The 19,593-nt window shown below is 39.7% G+C and overlaps 1 protein-coding gene and 1 non-coding gene across 8 annotated transcripts in view; both read left to right on the top strand.

The window, feature by feature from the left end:
- CFAP91 (cilia and flagella associated protein 91) overlaps positions 1–19,593 on the top strand; it is a 106,925-nt gene that overhangs the window by 79,871 nt on the left and 7,461 nt on the right. For 5 of the 7 annotated variants that reach the window (XM_043874956.1, XM_043874957.1, XM_043874951.1 and 2 more), the window contains one exon: positions 2,064–2,216. In XM_043874956.1, the coding sequence (XP_043730891.1) occupies positions 2,064–2,215 (152 nt within the window). In that variant the 3' untranslated portion in view covers position 2,216. The other 2 variants (XR_006335354.1, XM_043874952.1) reach the window with 2 other exon arrangements.
- Positions 2,335–2,457, top strand: LOC122676257. Its single transcript, XR_006335527.1, has one exon. It is a non-coding gene; the product is annotated as a small nucleolar RNA SNORA31 (small nucleolar RNA).

The following is a 19,593-nucleotide window of genomic DNA, read 5'->3' as shown; positions in this document are numbered from 1 at the left end:
CTGGTTGGTGTGGGTCCAGGACTGGTTCTGGCCTACTGGTGGGCTGAGCCAGGATCCAAGGTCTCTTTCTGTAGTAGGTCCTGGGGGTCCCAGTTCTATATTACCTGTGTCCTCTCCATGGGTGGCTGTGGGCTTAGGGTATTTTAATGCAACCTGCCCACTGGTAGATGGTGCAGTGTCCCTGCCCACCCACTTGCTTGGCCTGAGGTATTCCATTACTGGTGCCTGGAGGCTGATGGATGTACCTAGGTTCCAAGGCTAATAAGCTAGAAGGAAGATTACAAAATAGTGCTCACCAGCACTAGTATCCATGTGGTAGAATAAGCTCCCCCAAGTGGTTACTGCCAGTGTCTTTGTCCCCAGGGTGAGGTCCAGTTTCCTTCTACCACCCCAGGAGGCGCTCCAAGATTAACGGGAGGGCCGGACCCATGGTCCTTTCAGATTATTTCTTCTGCTCTGGGTCGCACAGTGTGTAAGATCTTGTGTGTGTCCTTTAAGAGTGGAGTCTATTTCTCACAGGGTCTGCTGAAAGCAAGCCCTGCTGGTCTTCAAAGCCAAATGTTCCAGTACTGTCTTAACCAGTGCAGGACCCCTGTGCTGTGGGGCTCAAACTCCTCACTCCTTGGGGTGAGTCTCTGAAGTTGTAGTAATTTTCCTGTTTGAGGGTTGCCTCCCAGGGGTATTGCACAATTCTGCCCATCTTACCTATCTTCTTATGGTTTGTTCTGTATTATCTTTAGTTGTAGAGATCTTTTCTGGTAGGTTCTGGCCTTTCTCATCCATAGTTTCTCTGTAAATAGCTGTAATTTTGCTGTGCCCATGAGAGGAGTTGAGCTCAGAGTCTTCCTAATCCACCAACTCTTATTTTTCTAAAACTTGATAGATGGGAATGACCTTAAAGACCTGTACATAGATGAAAATAATAGTAACAACCAAGGTTTAAATGCATACCAAGTTCCAGAAAATGTATTAAGCATTTTTAGAAATACCTTATCCAAATTTCTTATAACATCTATAGATGTGTTCTCATACTTTAGTTAAGGAAATTAGTGCTTAGAGATGTTACACAATTTTCAGATTGCACCATGGTCTATGTGGCTCCAAAGTTCCCATTCTTCCAACCATACTGCTGTGAAGTGTTCTAAGTTGCTGTGTGATTTACCCTATATAAACTAGCTGACATCTGAACAGCATAGAAGCCATGGTACTTCTTATTGTGCTTTACTAGCTGTATGACTTTTGGCAAATCACCTAATTTCTGTGTCTCAGCTCCCTCATCTAAAAATGGGGATACTAATAATACTCTCTTTTAGGGTTGTGAGTAGTTTAAATGAATAATTATATGCCAACTATTTAAAACCATACCTGGCACAAAGTAAGGACAAATACTAACTGCTACCACCATCATCATCACAGTTACCACTTTTCAAAAGGGAAATGGGATGCTTAATGTACTAAGCCTTGATAATAAATATTCTTAGAATGTAGCACTAGGAACAACATCTAAAGCCATGAACTCAAATTCATCAGTCAACAAGTACCCTTCTTATTAGGGACTAAAGCATAAAGAGAAGTATGAGACAAGATCTTTACCTTTAGGTCATTTATAATCTAGGTAAAAAAACAAAATGTAACTCACCTGAAGCACTTGAACACTGAATAAACTGGTACAAACTCAAGTGTGGTCATGATAAATGTGAGCTGCCTCACTCAAAAACTTCCTGGAGAGCTGGACTTGGGCTGGGCTTTGCAGAAGGACAGGATCTGGAGTACAGGTATTCCAGGTGAGGGGAGCCGCTCAGCTGTGGAGTGGAGGCAAACCTAGTGGGGAGGAGTGTGACTGGATTGAACAGAGAGTGAGCAGCAATATTGAGATTTAGGTGGAATTACCTTTGGACTGTGTCCTTCCAAAACCGCAGAAAATTTTCTTTAATCCAGTCGGCTTTAAGAAAGAGAATATGTGGTTTGCAAAGTTATCATTTCTGTCTCTATTCTCCTGAAAACCTTTGGGAATGATCTGTTCTGACGTTCAGAGTAACACATCTCCTGTCCCTTCGGCACAGTGAGGAACGCTCAGCGGAAGCATATCCTGGCAGCCCATCAGATCATCCACAGGCACACAGAGGACATGCTCAAGACGCATTTTGTTGAGCAACGGCAGACATCAGGCACTGAGCTACTTGAGGGAGAAACTGAAAATGAGCAAAACACCTAAGGTGAGTTTGATTTTTCATTTGGAAGGGAGTTGGAGGACAAGCAGCATCATGGAGCTCTGTGCTGCACTGTAATCATAATGTGGAAAATGAAGCACTCCCATTTAAATTGGTGCACTTCATGCATCTGTTTGACAGGCCTGAAGCAGTTACTGTCTGCCAAGGCTTCCACCACAAATTCAAGATAAAAGTACCCTCGTGCTTTCTGTCTGTGGCAGCCCAGATTGAATGCGGGAATACAATGGGGAAAATATTGGTGCACTTCATCTCAGTTATGGAATCTGCTATTGAAACTGTTAGTTGATATGACAGCAGTTAGACTGTTTTGACCAAAAAACAGGACGCAAAATTATTTTTGTAGGTTTTGTTAGCAAATGACTATACTCTATCACAAATAAAGCTACAAAATTATTTGTGTTATTTAAAACAAAAACTTTGTTCTCATGGAATTAGATGAGGTACCCCTGTCGCATTGAGCTGGCTGCTCAGCACGGCATGAGGCACAGCCTGCCCAATTCGAGCCCTGATGCCCTCTACAGTAGCCGCAGGCTGGGTCTTAGGTGCACCTAACGTTCATACCCACAGGATGAACACAGGCCACGTTTGGTATGATTTGAATATCAATCTCCTCAGAAAGCCGTAAGGCCCCGCAGCTTCCAGCAGCACAGCATCGGGGTCTCTCTTCCTGCGGGAGTTCTTGCTGAATCCACACAGAGGACCATGTATCAAAATCCTGTAGTCCCCAGGTTACAAAGCTCAGGTGCAAGGAAAAGAGCTTCACATTAGGTAGGTGCAGAAGCTGCCTTGGTTTACATGCCCTGGGACCAGTCTCTCTCATAATAATTCCATTGGCATAGTTTCCAGGGTCCCCCCAATGAATCTGCCCAGTTATAAAAGTCAGCATGCTCAGGAAACCTCAAAGTTACAGTTTCCTGTTAGGTGTTAATAGTTTATTTAAAATCCCTCCCAGTCAGATGCTTAGTTACTAATCGGGTCATTTTCACCTTAAGTAATGTTGCTTACACGTGCTCAGTCACTCAGTGGTGTCCAACTCCTTGCGGCCCCATGGACCATAGCCTGCCAAGTTTCTCTGTCCATGGAATTTTCCAAGCAAGAATACTGGAGTGGGTTGTCATTTCCTCCTCCAGGAGATCTTCCTGACCCAGGGATCGAACCCACATCTCCTGTGTCTCCTGCATTGGCAGGCAGATTCTTTACCACTAACATTACCTGGGAAGCCCAGTGTTGCTTAGTAACGTAGTTGACACATATACCACCTTATCAGATCACTGGAGAACAGAGCTAGAGAGTTCAGAGTAAAATTTTCATGAAAAGGGGAACAGAGTGAACCTTTACCTTAACTTTTCCTTAACCCTCCCATGGTAAGAGGCACACTGCTTGGTGTTTTACCCTCGAGGGTGTGCTATCAGGTTGGGGAAGGCACTAAGGCTTAGGGGGCAATCTGAACCTGGCATTGAGGAGGTTTGGGTGTTGGCAGCCTACCACTAACTGTGTAATCTTATACAAATAATTTCCTTGCGGTTTCCTTAAGGTTTACACATGAATTTGTGACCAAGAGGCCCTCTGCAGGGAAATCTATTGGGACCTTAAATCTCAAAGGGCTGATGGTAGGAAGATTGAGATGAGGGAGCAGTTAAGAAAGACCAGAGAGAAAAAAAAAAAAAAAGAAAGACCAGAGAGAAAACAGATGAAGAATTCTTAAATACCTAACTATGGCTGTAAATTACAGCAGAAAATCCTTTGTTTTTCATTAATAATGATATAACCTGTGAAATCACTGAAAATATAAACCATATATTTACATGTAATGTTATATCTATATAATAGCTATATAATATAAACTCAAGAATCAAAGCATTTTGCCTAACTTACTATTGTGTTAAAAATCAGCCTTAGAAGCGCAATTCCTCCATTGGGTCCCTTGGATCTCTCCCTATCCAGCTGATGTTTGAGAGTGAGTGAAAGAATCTGCGCATACACTGGGAAGAACTCAGCTGTAAGGCATTGCCAGCCAGTGCTCCAGGTGGATGAAGGACTGAGTGCTTTGGTCTTGAAACAGTGATCTGGGCAGCATATCACAGCATCCTGTGGACGTATAAAGACCCAGCTTTCTGGTGGAAGATAGGAGATGGTGAAAGGGAAAGTCGCTCAGTCGTGTCCAACTCTTTGCGAGTCCGTGGACTATACAGTCCATGGAATTCTCCAGGGAGGTGATGAGGGCTGACTTAAGGCAATAATATAAATTGTAACAGTGAGCCGAGACATACCACTGAGACAGGATGGTGGAGTAGGACGTGAGTTTACCTCTTCTTCTGGAAACATCAAAATCACAACTAACTGCTGAAAAACCATCGACAGAAAAACGTTGGAACCTGTCAAAAAAGATACTCTGCATCCAAAGAAGAAGCCTCAATGAGACGACTGGAGGGGCACAATACAATCAAATCCCATACATGCCAGGTGGGTGACCCAGTAACTGGAAAATTTTACCATAGAAGCTCTCCTACATGAGTGAAAGATCTGAGCTCTATGTCAGGCTCCTTACCTTGGGGTCCGGCAGTGGGAGGAGGAGCCCCCGAAAATCTAGCTTCAAAGGCCAGCAAGGTTTGATCAGAGAAATTCCACAGGACTGGGGAAACAGAAACTCTATGTGTGGAGGGTGCACTCAGGGTCTCATGACTCACAGTGACCCAAGGGAAAAGCGGTAACCTATAAGAGACTGGGCCAGACTTATCTGCTAGTACTGGAAGGTCTCCTGCAGAGGCGGGAAGCAACTGTGGCACATTGTGGGTACAAGAACACTGGCAGCAGAAGTTCTGGGGAGTTCTCATTGGTGTGAACCTCCTAGAGGCTGCCATTCTCTCATTGAGACCTGGCCCCACCCCACAGTCTGTAGGTTTCAGTGTGGGTGCCTTGGGCCAGACAGCCAACAGGTCAGGAACAAAGCCCTACCCATCAGCAGACATGCTACATGTAAAAGGATGAAATTAGAACAGTCTTAACACCATACACAAAATTAAACTTGAAATAAATTAAAGCTCTAAATGTAAAGCCAGACACTATAAAACTCTTAGAGGAAACAAGGAATACTCTTTGGCATAAATTGCAGCAAGATCTTTTTTGACCCATCACCTAGAGTAATGAAAATAAAAATAAACTAATGAAACCTAATTAAAAGCTTTTGCTTTTAATAACAGCAAAGAAAACCATAAATGAGACAGAAAGACAACCCATAGAATGGAAGAAGATATTTGCAAATGAAGTAAGTGACAAGAGATTTACCTCCAAAATATACAGAGTTCACACAGCTCAGTATCAGAAGCACAAACAACACAATCAAAAAAAAAAAGGGAAGAAGGCCTAAATAGACATTTCTCCAAAGAAGATATATAGATGGCCAATGGCCAAGAGGCACATGAAAAGATGCTTATTACTAATTATTAGAAAAATGCAAATCAAAACTGCAATGAGATTATCACCTCACACTAATCACAATGGCAATCAAGGAGTCTACAAACAGTAAATGTTGGAGAGGTGTGAGGAAAAGGGAACCCTCCTACACTGTTGGTAGGAATGTCAGTTGGTGCAGCCACTATGGAAAATAGTATGGAAGTTCCTTAAAAAACTAAACATAGAACTACTCTGTGATCCAGCAATTCCACTCCTGGGCATACATCCAGAGAAAACTATGGTTCAAAAGGATACATTCACCAGTGTTCATTAAAACACTGTTTACAGTAATCAAGGCATGGAAGCAACCTAAATGTCTATCAACAGATGAGTAGATAAAGATGTGGTGCATGTATGTGATGGACTATTACTCACCCATAAAAAGGAATGAAATAATGCCATTTGCAGCAACATAGGTGGACCTGGAGATTGTCATATCAAGGAAAGTAAGTCAGATAGACAAATTATCATGGTATCACTTACATATGGAATTTTTAAAAATGATACAATTAAACTTATCTACAAAACAGACTCACAGACTTAGAGGAAAAAAATCATGGTTACCAGGGAGGAAGGCTGGGAGGGATAGATTAGGAGTTTGGGACTGACATGTACACATTGCTGTATTTGATATAAAATGCCTTTCCCTGAAAAAAAAAAAATATAGCAGGAGAAACAAAAGTATGATACTGGCAAAAAAAAAAAAAGAAATATAGATCAGTGGAACTAGATAAAAAGCCCAGAAATAAACCTGCACCTGTGGTCAGTTAATCTACAACAAAGGAGGCAAGAATATACAATAGAGAAAAAACAGTCTCTTCAGTAAGTAGTGCTTACTTAACTGGACACGTCAGATACTATAAAAATCAGAGGAGAGGAGGAGCCAAGATTGCGGAGGAGTAGGACGGGGAGACCACTTTCTCTCCTACAAATTCATCAAAAGAATAACTGAACGCAGAGCAAACTTTGCAAAACAACTTCGGATCGCTAGCTGAGGTCATCAGGCGCCCAGAAAAGCAGCCCATTGTCTTCGAAAGGAGGTAGGACAAAATATAAAAGATAAAAAGTGAGACAAAAGAGCTAAGGACGGAGATCCGTCCCGGGAGCTCTTAGGCGGCATTGGTTGGGGTAGGGTCCGGCCGAGTGCCCTGAGGACAATCGGAGGGAACTTCTGTGAGTTTCCAACTTGAACTGTGGGAGACCAAAAGAGAGAGAGTAAATTAACCGGCCCGAACACACTGCCGGCCGTTCGCAGAACAAAGAGACCGAGAGGGTCCAGAGAGGAGCTCGCAGGCTGCGGACCGGCCCAGCCCCGCCGGAGGCAGGGGGGAGGGGAAGGTCGCGGGGAGACACAGGGCGCAGGCACCCGACCGGCGCGGGCGGGGACTGGGGCTGGGGACGCGGAGGGCGGAAGGCGCGCACGCCCGACTGGCGCCAGCGGAAACTGAGTCTGGGTCCGCGGAAGGGAGGGGGCGCGCCACACCTGGGTAGAGTGCGCCCACCAAGCCCCTGGCTGCCTGGACCGCTCTGACGGGGAAGGCACAGAGAGGGGGTGCAGCTTTTCCTTCCGCGCTTTTGTGGAACACCCGAGGGCTGGAACCTCGCGCAGCGCGGGGCGCGCTCCATATAGACCGGCCGGGAGCCTGAGCAGCACAGACGGAGAAAGCAGCGTCAGCCCCTCCCGGCAGCCCCAGCCCATCCCCGCGGCGCAAGCCTGTCCCCACAGCGCAAGGCCCTCCCTGCCCCGCAGAGCGACGGAACTAGCTACCTGAGTAAGAGTCCACCTCCGCCCGCCTGTGTCAGGGCGGAAATGAGGCTCTGAAGAGACCGGCAAACAGAAGCCAAATAAACAAAGGGAACCGCTTCAGAAGGGACTGGTGCAACAGATTAAAATCCCTCTAGGAAACGCTGACTACACCGGAGGGGCCTGTAGATATCGAGAAGCGTAAGCTGGAATGAGGAGCTATCTGAAACTGAGCCGAACCCACACTGACCGCAACAGCTCCAGAGAAACTCCTAGATATAATTTTACTTTTTTCTCTTTTTTTTTTTTTTAATTATTTTTATTTTTTTAAATTTTTTTCTTTTTTTTCTTTTTTCTTTCTTCTCTTTTGTTTTCCTTTAAAATCCCCTATTACTCCCCCATTACTCCTTAACTTTCATTTCCACAGACTTTTACGATTTTTTAATTAGGGGGAAAAAAAAAATTTTTTTTTTCTTTTTTTTTTTCTTTTTCTTTCTTTTTTTTTCTTTTTTTTCTTTCCTTTTTCTCTTCTATTTTCTATTTTTCTTTTTCTCTTATTTCTTTTAAAGTCCTCTAGTACTCCTCTACTACTCCTTAATTTTCATTTTCAATACACTATAACCTTACAAAAAAAAAAAAAGAAGAGAAGCCCTATTTTTAAACCGAAGATTATTCTCTCCCAATCTTGACTCTCTGTTTTCTACCTCAGAACACCTCTATTTCCTCCTTTCCCCTTCTCTTCCCAATCCAATTCTGTGAATCCTTGTAGGTGACTGGGCTACGGAGAACACTCTGGGAACAGACAGCTGCGTAGATCTGTCTCTCTCCTCTTGAGTCCCCCTTTCTCTCCTCCTGTTCATCTCTATCTCCCTCCTCCCTCTCCTCTTCTTCATGTAACTCTGTGAACCTCTCTGGGTGTCCCTAACGGGGGAGAATCTTTTAGCCATTAACCTAGAAGTTTTCTTATCAGGGCTGTATAGTTGGAGAAGTCCTGAGACTACAGGAAGAATAAAACTGAAATCCAGAGGCAGGAGACTTAAGCCCAAAACCTGAGAACACCAGAAAACTCCTGACTACATGGAACTTTAAGTAATAAGTGACCGTCCAAAAGCCTCCATACCTACACTGAAACCAACCACCACCCAAGAGCCAATAAGTTTTAGAGCAAGACATACCACGCAAATTCTCCAGCAACGCAGGAACATAGCCCTGAACATCAACATACAGGCTGCCCAAGGACACACCTAACACATAGACCCATCTCAAAACTCATTACTGGGCACTCCATTGCTCTCCAAAGAGAAGAAATCAAGTTCCACGCACCAAGACACTGACGCAAGCTCCCCTAACCAGGAAATCTTGACAAGCCAATCGTCTAACCCCACCCACTGGGTTAATCCTCCACAACAAAAAGGAACCACAGACCTCCAGAATACAGAAAGCCCACTCCAGATACAGCAATCTAAACAAGATGAAAAGGCAAAGAAATACCCAACAGGTAAAGGAACATGAAAAATGCCCACCAAGTCAAACAAAAGAGGAGGAGATAGGGAATCTACCTGAAAAAGAATTTAGAATAATGATAATAAAAATGACCCAAAATCTTGAAAACAAAATGGAGTTACAGATAAATAGCCTGGAGACAAAGATTGAAAAGATTCAAGAACTGTTTAATAAAGACCTAGAAGAAATAAAAAAGAGTCAATTAAAAATGAATAATGCAATGAATGAGATCAAAAACACTTTGGAGGGAACCAAGAGTAGAATAACGGAGGCAGAAGATAGGATAAGTGAGGTAGAAGATAAAATGGTGGAAATAAATGAAGCAGAGAGGAAAAAAGAAAAAAGGATCAAAAGAAATGAGGACAACCTCAGGGACCTCTGGGACACTGTGAAACGCCCCAACATTCGAATCATAGGAGTTCCAGAAGAAGAAGACAGAAAGAAAGGCCATGAGAAAATACTCGAGGAGATAATAGCTGAAAACTTCCCTAAAATGGGGAAGGAAATAGCCACCCAAATCCAAGAAACCCAGAGAGTCCCAAACAGGATAAACCCAAGGCGAAACACCCCAAGACACATATTAATCAAATTAACAAAGATCAAACACAAAGAACAAATATTAAAAGCAGCAAGGGAAAAACAACAAATAACACACAAAGGGATTCCCATAAGGATAACAGCTGATCTATCAATAGAAACCCTCCAGGCCAGAAGGGAATGGCAGGACGTACTGAAAGTAATGAAAGAGAATAACCTACAACCTAGATTACTGTACCCAGCAAGGATCTCATTCAGATATGAAGGAGAATTCAAAAGCTTTACAGATAAGCAAAAGCTGAGAGAATTCAGCACCACCAAACCAGCTCTTCAACAAATGCTAAAGGATCTTCTCTAGACAGGAAATACAGAAAGGTTGTATAAACGTGAACCCAAAACAACAAAGTAAATGGCAACGGGACCACACCTATCAATAATTACCCTAAATGTAAATGGGTTGAATGCCCCAACCAAAAGACAAAGATTGGCTGAATGGATACAAAAACAAGACCCCTATATATGCTGTCTACAAGAGACCCACCTCAAAACAAGAGACACATACAGACTAAAAGTGAAGGGCTGGAAAAAAATATTTCATGCAAACGGAGACCAAAAGAAAGCAGGAGTCGCAATACTCATATCAGATAAAATAGACTTTCAAATAAAGGATGTGAAAAGAGACAAAGAAGGACACTACATAATGATCAAAGGATCAATCCAAGAAGAAGATATAACAATTATAAATATATATGCACCCAACATAGGAGCACCGCAATATGTACGGCAAACGCTAATGAGTATGAAAGAGGAAATTAATAGTAACACAATAATAGTGGGAGACTTTAATACCCCACTCACAACTATGGATAGATCAACTAAACAGAAAATTAACAAGGAAACACAAACCTTAAATGACACAATGGACCAGCTAGACCTAATTGATATCTATAGGACATTTCACCCCAAAACAATCAACTTCACCTTTTTCTCAAGTGCACACGGAGCATTCTCCAGAATAGATCACATCCTGGGCCATAAATCTGGTCTTGGAAAATTCAAAAAAATTGAAATCATTCCAGTCATCTTTTCTGACCACAGTGCAGTAAGATTAGATCTCAATTACAGGAAAAAAATTGTTAAAACTTCAAACATATGGAGGCTAAATAACACGCTTCTGAATAACCAACAAATCATAGAAGAAATCAAAAAAGAAATCAAAATATGTATAGAAATGAATGAAAATGAAAACACAACAACCCAAAACCTATGGGACACTGTAAAAGCAGTGCTAAGGGGAAGGTTCATAGCATTACAGGCTTACATCAAGAAACAAGAAAAAAACCAAATAAATAACCTAACTCTACACCTAAAGCAATTAGAGAAGGAAGAAATGAAGAACCCCAGAGTTAGCAGAAGGAAAGAAATCTTAAAAATCAGGGCAGAAATAAATGCAAAAGAAACTAAAGAGACCATAGCAAAAATCAACAAAGCTAAAAGCTGGTTTTTTGAAAAAATAAACAAAATTGACAAACCATTAGCAAGACTCATTAAGAAACAAAGAGAGAAAAACCAAATTAACAAAATTAGAAATGAAAATGGAGAGATCACAACAGACAACACTGAAATACAAAGGATCATAAGAGACTACTACCAGCAGCTCTATGCCAATAAAATGGACAACTTGGATGAAATGGACAAATTCTTAGAAAAGTATAACTTTCCAAAACTGAACCAGGAAGAAATAGAAGATCTTAACAGACCCATCACAAGCAAGGAAATCGAAACTGTCATCAAAAATCTTCCAGCAAACAAAAGCCCAGGACCAGATGGCTTCACAGCTGAATTCTACCAAAAATTTAGAGAGGAGCTAACACCTATCTTACTCAAACTCTTCCAGAAAATTGCAGATGAAGGTAAGCTTCCAAACTCATTCTATGAGGCCACCATCACCCTAATTCCAAAACCAGACAAAGATGCCACAAAAAAAGAAAACTACAGGCCAATATCACTGATGAACATAGATGCAAAAATCCTTAACAAAATTCTAGCAAACAGAATCCAACAACATATTAAAAAACTCATACACCATGACCAAGTGGGCTTTATCCCAGGAATGCAAGGATTCTTTAATATCCGCAAATCAATCAATGTAATACACCACATTAACAAATTGAAAGATAAAAACCATATGATTATCTCAATAGATGCAGAGAAAGCCTTTGACAAAATTCAACACTCATTTATGATTAAAACTCTCCAAAAAGCAGGAATAGAAGGAACATACCTCAACATAATAAAAGCTATATATGACAAACCCACAGCAAGCATCACCCTCAATGGTGAAAAATTGAAGGCATTTCCCCTGAAATCAGGAACAAGACAAGGGTGCCCACTCTCACCACTACTATTCAACATAGTGTTGGAAGTTCTGGCCACAGCAATCAGAGCAGAAAAAGAAGTAAAAGGAATCCAGATAGGAAAAGAAGAAGTGAAACTCTCGCTGTTTGCAGATGACATGATCCTCTATATAGAAAACCCTAAAGACTCTACCAGAAAATTACTAGAGCTAATCAACGAATATAGTAAAGTTGCAGGATATAAAATTAACACACAGAAATCCCTTGCATTCCTATATACTAACAATGATAAAACAGAAAGAGAAATTAAGGAAACAATACCATTCACCATTGCAACAAAAAGAATAAAATACTTAGGAGTATATCTACCTAAAGAAACAAAGGACCTATACATAGAAAACTATAAAACACTGATGAAAGAAATCAAAGAGGACACAAACAGATGGAGAAACATACCGTGTTCATGGATTGGAAGAATCAATATTGTCAAAATGGCTATTCTACCTAAAGCAATCTATAGATTCAATTCAATCCCTATCAAGTTACCAACGGTATTTTTCACAGAACTAGACCAAATAATTTCACAATTTGTATGGAAATACAAAAAACCTCGAATAGCCAAAATAATCTTGAGAAAGAAGAATGGAACTGGAGGAATCAACCTGCCTGACTTCAGACTCTACTGCAAAGCCACAGTCATCAAGACAGTATGGTACTGGCACAAAGACAGAAATATAGATCAATGGAACAGAATAGAAAGCCCAGAGATAAATCCACGAACCTATGGACACCTTATCTTTGACAAAGGAGGCAAGGATATACAATGGAAAAAAGACAACCTCTTTAACAAGTGGTGCTGGGAAAACTGGTCAACCACTTGTAAAAGAATGAAACTAGAACACTTTCTAACACCATACACAAAAATAAACTCAAAATGGATTAAAGATCTAAATGTAAGACCAGAAACTATAAAACTCCTAGAGGAGAACATAGGCAAAACACTCTCCGACATAAATCACAGCAAGATCCTCTATGACCCACCTCCCAGAATATTGGAAATAAAAGCAAAACTAAACAAATGGGACCTAATGAAACTTAAAAGCTTTTGCACTACAAAGGAAACTATAAGCAAGGTGAAAAGACAGCCCTCAGATTGGGAGAAAATAATAGCAAATGAAGCAACAGACAAAGGATTAATCTCAAAAATATACAAGCAACTCCTGCAGCTCAATTCCAGAAAAACAAATGACCCAATCAAAAAATGGGCCAAAGAACTAAACAGACATTTCTCCAAAGAAGACATACAGATGGCTAACAAACACATGAAAAGATGCTCCACATCACTCATTATCAGAGAAATGCAAATCAAAACCACAATGAGGTACCATTACACGCCAGTCAGGATGGCTGCTATCCAAAAGTCTACAAGCAATAAATGCTGGAGAGGGTGTGGAGAAAAGGGAACCCTCTTACACTGTTGGTGGGAATGCAAACTAGTACAGCCGCTATGGAAAACAGTGTGGAGATTTCTTAAAAAACTGGAAATAGAACTGCCATATGATCCAGCAATCCCACTTCTGGGCATACACACTGAGGAAACCAGATCTGAAAGAGACACGTGCACCCCAATGTTCATAGCAGCACTGTTTATAATAGCCAGGACATGGAAGCAACCTAGATGCCCATCAGCAGATGAATGGATAAGGAAGCTGTGGTACATATACACCATGGAATATTATTCAGCCATTAAAAAGAATTCATTTGAAGCAGTCCTAATGAGATGGATGAAGCTGGAGCCCATTATACAGAGTGAAGTAAGCCAGAAAGATAAAGAACATTACAGCATACTAACACATATATATGGAATTTAGAAAGGTGATAACGATAACCCTATATGCAAAACAGAAAAAGAGACACAGAAATACAGAACAGACTTTTGAACTTTGTGGGAGAATGTGAGGGTGGGATATTTCAAAAGAACAGCATGTATACTATCTATGGTGAAACAGATCACCAGCCCAGGTGGGATGCATGAGACAAGTGCTCGGGCCTGGTGCACTGGGAAGACCCAGAGGAATCGGGTGGAGAGGGAGGTGGGAGGGGGGATCGGGATTGGGAATACATGTAAATCCATGGCTGATTCATATCAATGTATGACAAAACCCACTGGAAAAAAAAAATTAAAAAAAAACTAATATCCTACATTGAATCAAAAAAAAAAAAAAATCAGAGGAAAACACAGAATACTCGGACATAAATCACAGGAATAACTTTTTCAGTCCATCTCGAAGAATAAAGGAAATAAAAACAAAAATGGATAAATGGGAAATTAAACTCAAAGGCTTTTGCACAGCAAAGAAAACCATAAACAAAACAAAAAGACAACTCACAGAATATGAGAAAATATTTGCAAGCACTGTGACCAAAAAGGGATGTTTCCAAAGTTTACAACCAGCTCATGAAGTCCAATATCAAAAAACTCAAACAACTCAATCAAAAAATAAGTTATGCTTCTCAGTGAGGAATGGTGGGGGCGGGGGGGATAAATTGGGAGTTTGAGATTGACATATATATATACACACTGCCGTATTAAAATAGGTAACCAACAAAGACCTATTGTATAGCACAGGGAATCTGCTCAGTATTTGTAAAAACCTTCATGGGAAAAGAATCTGAGAAAGAATAGATACACAGGTATGTATAACTCAGTCACTTTGCTGAACACATGAAATGTACACAACATTGTTAAGCAACTATACTCCAATATAAAATAAACAAATTTAAATAGTAAATCAGCCTTAATGTTAGAGTATTCACTATTTCTACATGCAAATTTAATAAGATTAATAATTATTCTCATAGTAGGTGGCTGAAAAGCTGAGCAGTGCTTTCACAAGCTTTATAAGACCAGAGGGACAAAAACTGGAGTCAAGGTTGAGACCCTGGTGAACATCCTCCATTTAGGCTGGGACTCCACAAGGCTGTGCCCTAGTAGAAAGTGTTCATTAGAAGTAACCATCCTTGAATAGACTACAAGTTAGCTTCTAATCACCCAAATGATCCCCAAAACCTTCAGTTGCACAAAATGAATTTAAAAGATCCTTGATTCCCGTTGCCTCAAAGAAATTGTCAGAAACAAAACTTAAATTCTTCTTGGAGAAAGTTGGCATCATCCTAGACCTCAATTTATTTTCAGAATTTTTCATGAACAAGTTCCAAATACAAGGATATACAGGTACATGACAACTTGAACAAGTAGCAGAAAGTACAGATAATAGAAACAAACCTAAAGGGATCTAAAATTGGAATTATTAGACACAGACTGTAGAATAACTGTGCTTACTGCTATACACTTCTAGCCTCCAGAATTGTGAGAAAATACATTTTTGTTGTTTAAACCACCCAGTGCATGGTATTTTGTTATGGCAGTCCAAGCCAAGACAGATTTTGGTACCAAGAGTGAAGCTGCTGTAACAATACCTAAATGTGTGGAAGCAACTTTGGAACTAGACAGTGTGTAGAGATGGGAAGATTTTTGAAGTGCATGTTGGGAATATGGATGTTAAGGGCAATTCTGGCGAGGTCTTAGATGGAAATGTGGAATGTGTTACTGGAAATTGGAGGAAGGGCAATCCACATTATAAAGTGGCAAAGAACTTGGTGTTCTAGTGTTTTGTGGAAGATAGAACTTCTAAGCAATGAAACTGGATATTTAGCTGAGAAGATGTCTATGCAAAGTGTTGAAGGAGCAATTTGGCTCCTTCTGACTGCTTTTATGGTAAAATATGAAAGGAGAGAGAGAAACTGGAGAAGGAATTCTTAAGCAAAAAAACACAAGGATTTGTAGATTTGGAAAATTCTCAGCCTAGCCATATTTCAAAAAGTGAGAAAGTCCATTCTGAAAAAGAATTCTAAGGGTGTAGCTGAACAGCTATATAATAAAGAGTCCATGGAATTTTAAGAGTAGGAACACTGCCAGTTTGCAATGAAGGAATGGATACACTATAAAATGAAGGAAGGCTGTCAGACTTGTTGGGTTTGACAGGATTATACAATAGAGCCATTATGCTGCAAATGTGCACCGTTATTTAAGAAGAGCAAAAACTAATACAGAAAGCGATTCAGAGCTTATCAACCACCGCTTCAGTTTCAACAGGTCAGATGGCCTCTGCCCAGAACTGAAGGGCAGGACTGCCTATGGCATCCTACCTGGATCCCCAAAGTGGCCATGGAGATGGGGGACAGCAGAGCTGGAGGGGTGGGGCCACTCCCAGAGCCATGGAGTAATGCTGCCATCCTAGTGGACCTAGAAGGCAGGACATTGCACCAAAGGGAATTAAGCTCAAGCTTTAAGATTCAATAGAATTTGTCTAGCTAGGCCTTGGATTTGCTTAGGACCCATTATTCCTTTTTTCCTTCTGATTCCTCCTTTTTGGAATGGGAATATCTTTCCTATGCCTGTCGCATAATGTATCTGGTTCACAGCTGGAGAGGAATATTGCCTCTGGAAGAATCATACCTTTGAGTCTCACCCATTTCTGATTTAGATGAGAATTTGGATTTCAGACCTTAGAATTGGTGCCTGAATGAGTTAAGACTTTGGGGGCTGTTGAGATGGAACGAATGTATCCTGCATGTGAAAAGAACATGATTTCAGGAGGCTTTGGTGGAATGCAATACGGTGAACTGTGTCCTCCCAAAATTTGTATGTTGAAGCCCTAACCTCCTATATGATGTCATTTGGAAATGAGGACCGCCGTGAGATAGAATTAGATGGGACATAGCAAGACAAAAGCCATCTACAAACCTTGAAGAGAGTTCTCTCCAGAAATTGATCATGCTGGCACCTGATCTTGGACTTCAGCCCTCCAGAACTGTGAGAAAATAAATTTCTAATAACTAAAACAATCTTGAGAAGAATAAAGCTGGAGGTATCATACACCCTGATTTCAAACTATACTACAGGGCTACAGTATCAAAACTGTATAGTACTGGCATAAAAATGGACACATAGATCAATGGAAAAGAACAGAGAGCCCAGTAAATCTACACTTATATGGGCAATTAATCTACAACAAAGGAGGCAAGACTATATAATGGGGAAAACGCAGCTTTTTCAATAAACGGTGTTGGGGAAACAAGACAGCTACACGGAAAAGAAACTGGACTACTTCCTCACACCATGAACAAAAATAAATTTAAGACCTGAAACCATAAAACTTCTAGAAGAAAACATAAGCAGGATGCTCTTTGGCACTGACCTTAATTTTATATATATATAAAAAGAGAGAGGCGCAAGGGAACCAAAGCAAAAATAAATAAATAGGATCACATCAAACTAAAAATCTTTTCATCAGTTAAAGAAATTACCAACAAAATGAAAAGGCCACATACTGAATGGGCAAAGACATTTGCAAATTTATACATATTTGCCAGACATTTGCAAATTTATAAATATATATTTACATATATATAAGGGGTTAATATCCAATACATATGAAGAACTCACATAACTCAACTTCAAAAAAAAAATAATAGAGGACCTGAGTAGATTTTCCAAAAACGACACACAGATGGCCAGCAGGCACATGAAAAGATCCTCAACATCAGTAATCAGAGAAATGCAAATCAAAACCGCAGTGAGATATCACATTATATCTCACATTTGTCAGAATGGCTGTTATCAAAAAGACCACGAATAACAAGTGTTGGAGAGGTTGTAGAGAAAAGAGAATCTCATGCACAGTCAGCAAGAATGTCAATTGGTACAGCCACTATGCAAAACAGTATGGAGATTCCTAAAAAAATTAAAAATAGACAACTGTATGATCCAGCAATTCCATTGCTGGTATTTATCCAAAGAAAATGAAAACAATAATTAGGAAAGGTATGTGTACCCCTATTTTCATAGCAGCATTATTTACAATTGTTAAGATATAGAAGTAACATAAGTACCCATTAGTAAATGAATGAATAAAGATGTGGTAAATACACACAGAGGAATATTACTCATAAGAAAGAAGGAAACTTTGCTATTTGTGACAACATGTATGGAACCAGAGACTATTATGCTAAGTGAAATAAATCATACAGAGAAAGACAAATACTGTCTGATTTCACTTACATATGAAATCTAAAAAACAAAAGGAAACAGAAAATATAACCATATAGAAACAGTGTCATAGCTATAGAGACAAACAGGTGGTTGCCATGGTTTCCAGAAGGGAAGGGGTGGGTGGGAGAGAGAAATAGGTGAGGGAGATAAGAGGTACAAACTTCTAGCTGCAAAATAAATGAGTCACGGGTATGAAATATACAGTTTGGAGAATATAGTCAATAATTATGTTATATCTTTGCATGGTGACAGATCATAACCAGACTTATCATACTGATCATTTTGACATGTATAAAAAAATAGAATCACTTTGTTGTGTAACTGGAACTAACATAATTTTGTAGGTCAAGTATACTTTAAAAACAAACTCAGAAAAAGATCAGATTTGTGGTTACCAGAGGTGTAGTAGGAAAAGGGGAAATCGGACAAATGCAATCAAAAGGTATAAACTTTCAGTTATGAGATAAATAAGTACCAGGGATAAAATAAACGTGATAAATGTAATCAACATTGCTGTTTGTTACATATGAAAAATTTTAAGAGAGTAAATACTAAGCGTTCTCACTTAAAAAAGGAAAGAAAAAGAAAATATATTTCTGCTATTTAAGCTACCTAGTTTAAGGTATTTTGTTCTGGCATCCTGAGCTAAGGCACTTAGTATGTTCAAAGAAATGAAAGTCAATATTGAAAATTTTAAGAGAACAAGAAATGACTTAGAAAAACAATATATAGCAGATTTTGAAGAAAGTAGAAATTCTAGAATTTAAAAATATAGCAGTCAACATGAGAAACTCAAAGAGCAGGATATATACAGCTGAAGAAAAAACTAGCAAAGTAGAAGATCAGAATAATTTATGTAGAAAGGATCAGAGAGCCAAAGAGTTGGAAACTGCAGAAGAGGATAGAGGTAGGATAACTTAATCCTTAGGAAGGGACAAAAGGATAGTAGGCGTGGACTACTGATTCAAGAACTTTGACTTCTAACAAGATATTGTTGGGAAATTATATAAAATATGAATTTTTTGAAACTGATAAAAGTCAATGTTTAGAAGGCTTCTTAACCCCGAGTAGACAAAAAGAAATCTATATCTATATGCATTTTAATATGACTACTGAAAAGAAATCTTAAAAGTGTTGAGAAAGAGAAGATGAATTACCTTCAGAAGAGCAACAGTTATGCTGACAGTTAACTTCTCACCAGAAACAAAAACAGAAAATATTGGGATGATATATTCAGTATGCTTAAATAGTATTAATAAAGTAGAATTGTATACCTTGCAAAAATATTCTTTGAGAATGACAGTAAAAAGACATTTTCAGATAAATGAAATAGAAAATTTGTCACTATGAGATGTTCTTTAAGCAGAAGGAAAATTGGAAAGCTGGAGATAAATGAAGGATTAACATATGGATAAATATGTATTGACTGCATATAACAATAATAATAAACAGCAACAATGGCAGCAACTCAGTTATACAACAATAGCAATATGTAAGTTAGAAAGGGCATAGATGGATTTAATTGTCCTAAGGCACTTGCTTTGTCTAGGAGGATAATAGTATCATCTAACATTATGACTGATAAGGAAACATTTTGTATCCTTTAGGGTAACTCCTAAAGGATACTGAAAACATGTGTGACGTTTAAACCAA

Source organism: Cervus elaphus, chromosome 19 (genome assembly GCF_910594005.1).
Source record: "Cervus elaphus chromosome 19, mCerEla1.1, whole genome shotgun sequence".
NCBI classification, from domain to species: Eukaryota; Metazoa; Chordata; class Mammalia; order Artiodactyla; family Cervidae; genus Cervus; species Cervus elaphus.
This window is presented reverse-complemented; position numbering and strand designations above follow the sequence as displayed.